We start from the raw sequence: 9,087 nt of genomic DNA, 5'->3' as shown, positions 1-9,087 counted from the left end.
ACCCAACAAAAAAAAAAAAAAAAAAAAAAAAAAAGAGCTTCAGTTGAGCTACATTCTTTCCCCCCCCCCCACACACTGTACTTTTCAAGACCGCCACATGTGAATTCCTCTTGGTGCAAGCAGACAGAAAGTACCACTTCATTATGTCCAGTACATTCCTCCCCTCCTCGCCTCACCCTCTCTACTTTCCTGTGTCCGTGAAGGGCGGCACAGAAACAGCTGTGTGACAGTGTGTGCAGTATGATACAGTACAGCTGAGTATACAGTACAGTAGACTGACGGGACATACGTAGGTAGATTATATGTTGACTACAGTAAATGAGCTTTACATTCCACTACTGTAAGAAGATCCCAGGGACACCGGCGAGGGGCCCCCAGGGGTCGCCTTCCTTAATTCCTCCCCAGCGCTGGAGATGAGGAGGTTTCCCAAGAGTCTCGTTTGCCAGGATGGAAAAATGTCAGAAACAGCCCTGCGCTTCAGACAGAAGAGGATCCCAAAGCTAAGGTCCAGGTCAGGGTTTCAGGGACTGCACTACAGTCTTGATTACTCTGGTGGCCGGTAATGGTTTGTTTGAAAGTTTGTTTGCCTGTGGATCATCTGGGAGTCTTAAGTAGAAGTTTAGTGGGTGCTCAGGAGGAGTGAAGGCCATCTTGCACTCGCTCCCTCTCTTTTTCCGCGGGTCTCTCTCTCTCTATCTCAGGGTTTCTTGTCGATGGTGTGAAAGAACCACTCTGTGAACTTCCTTAGCTGAGCCGCCGCTGTCTGACTCTCCTCCTGCAGTCGCATGTTGTCCTGTCTCAGGTGTTGAACCTCCTCCTGCAACATCGCCTTATCCTCTTTCTCCTGAACACACACACACACACAACACCGGTACATGAGGCAAAAATAAATGGCTACAAGAGGTTGATAAAAGCCCCGCTATTACAAGAACATCCGTCTTTCATCTGCGCTGTGTAAATGGGAGGCATTAACATGGCAAAGCAGCCTTTTCTCTGTTCTGATAAAAACGCATTTCCTCTCTCCGCTTTAAGCACATTAGTGGAGGTGGGGAAATGTTGGCCTGGGAAACAATAAGGAAAGGAAGCAGGATATTGAATTAAGTGGACGAGTTTGTATTACACAGACCTCAGGGCACCCATTACTCAATGCCTATTCTCCCGACTTGTGTGACACAGACATGCAGTATTTGTTGACATGAGAAAGGAGAGCAAGAAGTTGATGGAAACGTAATCAAGAAATGAGTCTGATATATGCAAACTTACCTTTCTGAGGTCATGCTGCAGCTGCCTGAGGATCACCTCCAACTGGTTGACTTTGCCCGTCAGTGTGGAGGGGGAGCCGCTGTTGGGCGACACAAAATTGGATGCTGTTAAGACTCAGCAAGACTCAATTATTACACGAATAAAACATAATATAAAAGCTGATAATGGTTAGCTAAGTCCCGCCCGTTGCTGTTACTGTTGCTACACCTATCAAGTTTTCTGCTCCCTCATTTTCTTAAATGAGGTAGCCATGGTTCATTAATTCATTTATTATGTATAACTGGGACATGAAAATATAGCAGCAACATTGTTTGTGTATTGCAGTGTAGAGCTAGTTAGTCCTAGTTAATTTTTAGTACAGTACAATAAATACATTTAATTGAAATGTTACTAGCTCTAATGTAACCCCCTGGATGATTTAGCGAACAGTCAATTATTCAGTTGCTGCTGGAGCGTTGGTGCTCGTGTGAGTCAGTAAAGCCTACTCTGCTTCCAGCGCTGCTCCCTCCGCCTCCACCACCCGTCTGGTCAGCTCTCTTGAGATCTGCAGAGCCTCTGCCCGCTGCATGTCCGTCATGGTGCAGAAAGATGCCACGCGCTGGTCTGGAGACAGAACGGGTGACGGAATAGGTCATTATCTGCCCTCAACATCAACAACAGGAAATGTGTTCGGCAACGCTTTTCATGTTATCAGCATGCAACTAAAGTAGAGCAGAACAACACACTCGCATGCTCGCATTCCTGACAGGATGAGGTGATTCATTCATGCTTTGTATGAATGAGTGGCTCTGGTTTAAGCGCTGTTGCAAAGCCACCAAAAGGGAAGTCCTCCCACACTGAGAGATTTATAACCAGACAAAAAGGAGCAAGGTGGTAAACAGAGCATTTCTAGACTATCACAGACAAAGTAAGTCTCTTGGGTGTTGCTCTGGGGCCCTCGCCCCTCTGAGCTTCCTCTAACAGCTGTTTTGCTCATAATGGGCTGGATCCCAGAGAGATGTAAGGCACCAGTCATGCTTGTTTTACCATATCAAGCCCTTAAGCTTGCTCAACGCCCCATGGAAAACCCAAACTTGGCATGTTACACTTGGGGACTGTTCGGTTTTAAGGCGTGATACTCTTTTCTTTAGAAACCACTCTCTCTCTTTCAAGCCCTTGGTCTGAGACTAAAGATAGGAGGATCTGCATATTCATAGAAAAGATTAAGGAAACCCTTCTATTAATTTAGCCCCCAAATGAAAGCTAATCCACTCCAAGACAAAAGCTGATAGAGCCTGGAGTTGGATGTTCAGACGAGGCAGGAAAGGGAGACCAAGCTTTAATTTACATATGAATGAACATTTTCCTCATATTTGATGGCTGCATCAGAAAGATTAAAGACTTCAAGGTAAGCACTGATGGGTGCAGAAAAGCAGCTTTTCATTTTTGCGTGACCCGGTGTCCAGATTTACTGGACAATCAAAGAAAAACAGATTACGCTGAAGAGAAAACACGACAGTCTGTGATTTCTGAGGTAATATTAAAACATATCCAATAGTTGACAAAGAGCTTTCAGTGAATGCACCAAAAGCCTTCTGTTGCTGACATTTATCAAAGCCTGTTTTTTTTTATTCCAAATCCAAACTGCCTTTTTGCATCAGGAATAAGAGCAGTCTCTCAGGATCCACATGGCTTAGGTTATGAACGCTATAAATGTTTTGCATGGCTGGCAACCTCTTTCTCTCCTGCCTCTAAACAGAGCTGGTTGAACGTACACGGCACGATGGCAGCCTGGAGCCACTTTCTGCTTGGCAACAAGGCTCCAGTTTACACAGCGCTTTTCTGGGCCAGCCAGGCTGCCGTGACAACTGCCTTCTAGCTGCCAGTCAGAGTCTGCATCATCTCCGCTGATTCCACTCCGGTTAAATGATATGCTGCGAGCTATGCAGCAGGAAATGTATCGAAGAAGGAACTCTATAGAGGATTCATTAATTATGACAATGAATGGTCACATGCTATGCTGCCTGCTCACTGGTCTCGGGGTCAGACAGAGATCAAGTTGGAAAATAAAACGCATGGCATGTTAGCGTATCCGTGATAAGAAATGGTAAACACACTGGCATGAGAGTGGTTGAAAAAGTACGTAAACCGTGGGGAAATAAATGAACAGAAGTGATGATGCTGACCATGAAGTGGCTGAGACGATGGCTGTCAATGCTAATTAACTGCAAATAGAGTGTGACTGAGTGAAAAGACAGATTTCAGTTTTGACAGGAACACATCTGTCCCGCTGTCTAGAAAGACAAAAAATACTGCAATTCAACGTACATTTTTGTGCATACTCAATTTCCTAAATCGCTTGTTCCAGAGTCACCAAAAAATGCAAATACTCTAAAGCAGCCACCATTCAGACAGGTTATAAGAAAGCCCAGCTTAAAAATATAGATTTCTATTTCTAGGGATGGTATCCGCCGCTTTGGGCCGGATGAGATGTTTGTCATTGTTTTGTAGAAGAATAAAATCCAACCACTTCCAGTGGACCATATTCAGACCTCCTGGACAAAAGGCAAAGCTTAAATTCCCCCCAAACTATCAACCCAAGAGCTTAATAGTATAAGGGAACATATAAGAACTCTCTCCGAATGGCGACTTGCTGGCTTTATGGAGTAAAAATTGGCTCCATGTCTGTGCTGACAAATGATGGCTCATTTTCCAAGTTCCAGAGGTCGACAGGAATCACACGGGGACTCAGGGCAGAGGCGCAAAAAGCAAAAGGATTCCCACAAGTCACCTCCTACAGCACTTAGGAGACACTAGAAGAAACACAAACACAAAGGACACACAAACCTGCACATTCAAGCGAGCTAGCACTTGCAGATTACAGACACGCACACGCACACACACACACGCACACACACACACGCACACACACACACGCGCACACACACACGCACGCACACACACACACACACACACACACACACGCTAAGCAGCCAGGAGGACGGGGGAGGTTACACAAGGTGCCAGCAGCTTCAGCCAGGCTGGTTACCTTCAAAGGCTCGTGCTGCGTCAACCAGGTGAGACCAGTCCAGGCCTGAGGCAGTATCTGGGAGGGGCATGAGACCCGGGTCGCTGAACTTGGACCTGTCCGCCAAGGAGCCGTCAGAGAACCAAAACTCATCTGCAGAGACAGGCAGGCACTCCGATCAGTGTCTAGGCCTGGCCTGGGTTTAGGGACAATCCCTGAGTCGCCCATCAGTTTGCATCAGAGCAGACAAGAGGAGTTGGGAGAGGGATGGGGGGGGCGTAGAAGGGGGAAGGCAGGGGGTTTATTTGAACTAGTTATTGCTGCTAAAAAGGGTGAAACTTCCCTAACTCCAGCCTTGCACACCAAATCACCTAGCTCAAGACTATGCTAAGTAACTCATATCCAATTATACCTTCACCTGAGTCCAGTTCTAATCTGGATGCACCGAAATAACAAATCCTCCTAAAGGTTGCAAACAATTTAACTTTGGAAAGAAAAGTTTTGTTATGTGACAGCACGACAGGCTAGAGTCACATTAAACCACCTTCTCTGCATAGCACTCGCAAGGTGCTGTCTGAGGGGTGATAAATGACTTGTCTAAGTGAATGTCTTCATGTTTCAATCAATATCTTCTTTTGCTCCCCTCTGTCCCTCCCGCCCTGCCTCCCTGTCAGCCATGAAAGACGGGGAATGCAATAAACAAGCTCCCATTCTGCAGAGAGGCATTTAGAAAAGCATGAGTGGAGAAGCAGAGAAGAGACAGAGAGAGAGCTTGAGGTGATGCTGACACTCTCCTTTCAATTTACCCAGCATCTTGGAGCAGGAGTGATTCACTGTTTACCAAATTGGGCTGTTTCAGTAAGGGAAAGAGGGAGCCTGTGTTCTCAACTACCCTTCAAAACAATCGGGAAAATCCATCAGGTTGACAGCCAGAAGAGGCCAAAGAGAGAAGCATCTTTCCAAAAGCCATTTTCTAACGACGGCAGCCGGAGACAGATGAGGAGTGGTATGGAAATGAGACAGGAGGGACAGAGAGGGGAGGCAGGCAGGCAGGGACTTATGAGTGAATGAAACATAATGTATGACAGACATCGTGAAACTCCTGATGGAAAAATAGGCATGTTCACGTCACAGATCTTACAAACCTGCAGTGTCGCAGGCGCACGCCTCTCATCGCTAATGCATATTCAGTGGATGCTGGAGAACAGCAGAGAGGGGAATACTAGCCAGCAGTGACAGGTGTCTGCTTAATGCAGACGGAGCAGCAGGCCCCTTGCATGCTGCACACCGCCTCACCCAGTTCCAATTAGTTGGCTATATTGAGGAGTGCTGCTTGAGTGTGTACCAGTTGTGCTAATGATATCAGTAGGACACAAGTGGCTCTTCAAACAAGTTATCTATATCCTGGCTCTTATCTGGTGCCAGAGAAGAGGAATGATAATCCAAGTGCAACATGCAGAGAAAGTCTGCATTAGCTTTTCCTGTCTAAGAGGTGTTTTAGTAAGAATTCTTTGTTTTTATTTGAAGCAGCTTCTCTGCAGTATCCGTGGTGATGTCAAGTACTGTACACATTTGGAGGTGTTCTTTAGCACCCGTTAGCCCAGTGTGAGTTTCACTGTCTGTACTTACTCTTTAGGTTGGATGCTCCCTGGTTGTGGACCATGCGAGGAGGCAGCGTGCTGTGGTAAGGTGGTGTGGTGCTGAAGAGTATGTCGTTAGGCATGGCTTGGTCCAGCATGGAGCTATGCGAGCTGGCGTAGGACGAACCCTTGCGGTTACTACACACACTCTCATCCGATAGAGTCCGGTATAGGGAGCGTCTCGGTGACAGACTGCCCACTGCTGACACCTAAGAGAAGGAGAGGTGGAACAATTTGTCAAGAGAGAGTCACAACAAGGCAAATGATCCAAACCCCCAGCGATGGCCCTCTGTCTAGATCTTCCCTGTGCTTTGCCTGTCCTCTGCACAGCAGGTTTACACAAGTGGGCAGCTGGGTGGGTAAGGAGGCAACATCAGGGAGTAGTGTCAGGAATTGATTACAGTCTTTGCTCTCAGGAAAATGCAGATGGACTGAGCACAGCTGGAGAGTGTCTGGCAGAAGGGGGAAAAACAGTGGACAGGGCTTGTGGAGGTAGTGACAGAGGTCACTACCATCAAGGCAGCCAATAGTCACTGAGCTTAATGTGAGAAAGTACAGGAAAACAGAGACAACTAAGTGTAGGTGCCACAATACGGGACGGAAAAGAAAAATATAAGCTAACAGACAAGCTAAGATTGTATTTGCATTTGACATCCAAACCAAAGACCCAATGAACACAGTCCAGTGAAGCGTTGGGTATGACCTACATACACAAAAGTGCATTTGCTGCTTTGTGTGTACTCTCTAGAATAGGACTCATATCGCAAAGCATCTAAACAAGACTTTTAGAGGCTGGTGCAAGGCAATGCACATGTCAAAATGCAACACAAGGTCAGGAGGAACAATCACAACAGCTGTGAGGGTTGAAAAGCAGCTTCGTCCCGATATCCTCGGTGCACAGTAGGGTTGCAGTGGTGTACTGGTTTCACAGTGTACTATGCTATGAACATTTTACTGTTACCAATAACATGTACATTTGCTTATCCATAGCATCTATGGTATTGAATTTTACCATATGAGCGTTATTAGAAAATGTCAAGTTTATATCAAGTGTCATGTATGTCAGGACATAATATTTTGTTCAACCAAAAAACCCCTTGTGTTTCATTCCTTTTTAAAGTAATTGTAACTGATAGTAATAATAAAACTACTACTACTACTACTACCACCAGCATATAACGTGATAATAAAGCGGTTATCGTACTGTGAAAATCTAATACCATTGCATTCCAAGTGCACAGGATACCACTGCAGGGACTTTCATGACCGTGGCCAGAATTTTGACAAGAGGATCTCCTCTTTAAACACACAAAACCACAAAAGGCCAATCCAATCCATCATTGTCCCTTTTAGCTTACATAAATACTGCAGGAGTGACATCAAAAGTAGCCACAAATGATATGCGGGGCAGTTGGCCAGATGGGTAAATGTCTGCCTTTGGCTTCCCAGCTGTAACCAACACAAGACTAGTATCCCCACAAGCCAACACCCAGCCATCTCCATTTCAAACAGATCCCCCACAAATCCCACCGTGAGAATTTAACAAACAACTAGTACGTCTTTAAAGCGGAGATGTATACTGGAATTCAAAGCAGCATACATACATATTGCCTCCACAGAACATCTCAGAGGCTTTAACTTAACACGGTTGTATCTTATTGCAAGTTTTCCCACCCAACTTTACAAGATTAGAGCCCATAAGGTTCTCGCTCATCAAAACAACTTTAAACAAGATTTGCTGCTCTCTCATATAAAGCAAAAATAGCACTGACTTAGAGCTCCATTAAATGGAGTCACGGCAAATGAAACCATTTGCAAGAGGGCTTAATGTTTTCTCAGAAGCTATCTATTTATTACATCCACGGCATCAAACCAGGCTCTCTGAACACATCTTGGCACTGGTTATCGAAAATATTGTATTAATCAAACCTGCAAGATTATGGACTATTTTAGCGTGTCTAAATCCACCTCAGCTGGCAACAGTCCTCACCCTGATTTGGGCTGTAATGCAAATCACTTTGTACAACAGCAACGCTCTTATCAGTTGAGGCAGAAGTGACACATCCACCTAGATTTATCCTGATTTTCCTGACTTTTTTTCCCCTCCTCGCTGCCCGCACTGAACAAAGACAACAACCAGCACTGGAACCCTTTGACGTGCCACTTGAGAGGATGTGTTGGACAACCACCTATTCAGATCCTTTTTTTTCTTTCCCACAGGAGGTTCAAGAGAGGAACGTTGTGGGAGAATAAGCTGTGAACGGCCTTTCCTTTACGTCAGCTACACAATAGTCTGCCTGTCTGTGGAAGGGCGTCCCAGCAGACACAGCGGCTGGCAAGAAAAATCTCTCTGCACCTGCTCACCCACACAAAGGCATCGGGTGACTACCGGAAGTGACATGCAAATTAACCTTTACTGTAGACTGTTTAATTACTTAGGAGATTAAACAAGTCAGACTGTATTAAATTAGAAATACAGCAATGATGTTTCCAACATTGTCACTGATGTAATTTGATTCCTTTACGTGCCAGCTAGTGATTGAAAACATGCAGTCCCAGCGAAGCTGCTCCCAGAAAAGAACAGTATGTGTTCATTGGGATCAGATGTGTATATGGTTGGAGTGTCTGGCGCTGTGCCGTCCCTCATGCATCTCTCTCCCAGATTGTTTTTCCACACATTGTATTATCGCACTGAATCAGACAGGAGAGTGTGATTACAACAAAGACCATACTGCTCTTTGAATCCAATAAGCAGCACCTTTGTACTGATTACTGTGCTTTCCTTCTCTGTGGGAAAACAAAATAGCATCAGTTGAAGGGAAATCACTTCGCAGGCCTTATACACCTTCTTTAATTTTGGACAGGCACTGCTTGGTTCTACACATTTTATATACTGTAAGCCCAGTGTGCAACAGCAAGACAAGCTAGTCAGTGCACTGAGATGCGTCATGTGAGGGACAAAGCCTACCTGTGCCAGAGGACATGCCTGCCTTCTCTAGTGCATTTATGTTAGAATTGAGCCGCATCCAAAAATAACTGATTTATATGTCTCCAGGGTCCCTTCCTGGTAGATAATGGATGGGGGAAGGGGGATGGCGCGTGGGGAACTGAAGATGCAATTAATAGAGTCTGCAGGACACAGGAACATCAAACATCGATGCACTCTCTGCATCTCCG

General features: G+C 45.5%; 1 protein-coding gene and 1 long non-coding RNA gene across 6 annotated transcripts in view; one reads left to right on the top strand and one right to left on the bottom strand.

Moving 5' to 3' along the window:
- Positions 1-68: 68 nt before the first annotated feature.
- Positions 69-9,087, bottom strand: part of LOC123983935 (signal-induced proliferation-associated 1-like protein 2) — a 75,667-nt gene continuing 66,648 nt past the window's right edge. For 4 of the 5 annotated variants that reach the window (XM_046070387.1, XM_046070388.1, XM_046070386.1 and 1 more), the window contains 5 exons: positions 5,900-6,119; positions 4,292-4,423; positions 1,749-1,866; positions 1,264-1,342; positions 69-844 (listed from right to left, as the gene is read on the bottom strand). In XM_046070387.1, coding sequence (XP_045926343.1) covers positions 698-844; positions 1,264-1,342; positions 1,749-1,866; positions 4,292-4,423; positions 5,900-6,119 — 696 coding nt within the window. In that variant the 3' untranslated portion in view covers positions 69-697. The remainder of the gene's footprint in view (positions 845-1,263; positions 1,343-1,748; positions 1,867-4,291; positions 4,424-5,899; positions 6,120-9,087) is intronic. The other variant, XM_046070391.1, reaches the window with a different exon arrangement.
- Positions 5,831-8,412, top strand: LOC123983936. Its single transcript, XR_006828333.1, has 2 exons — positions 5,831-5,954; positions 8,131-8,412. It is a non-coding gene; the product is annotated as an uncharacterized LOC123983936 (long non-coding RNA).

This window comes from Micropterus dolomieu, linkage group LG15 (genome assembly GCF_021292245.1).
Source record: "Micropterus dolomieu isolate WLL.071019.BEF.003 ecotype Adirondacks linkage group LG15, ASM2129224v1, whole genome shotgun sequence".
NCBI classification, from domain to species: Eukaryota; Metazoa; Chordata; class Actinopteri; order Centrarchiformes; family Centrarchidae; genus Micropterus; species Micropterus dolomieu.
This window is presented reverse-complemented; position numbering and strand designations above follow the sequence as displayed.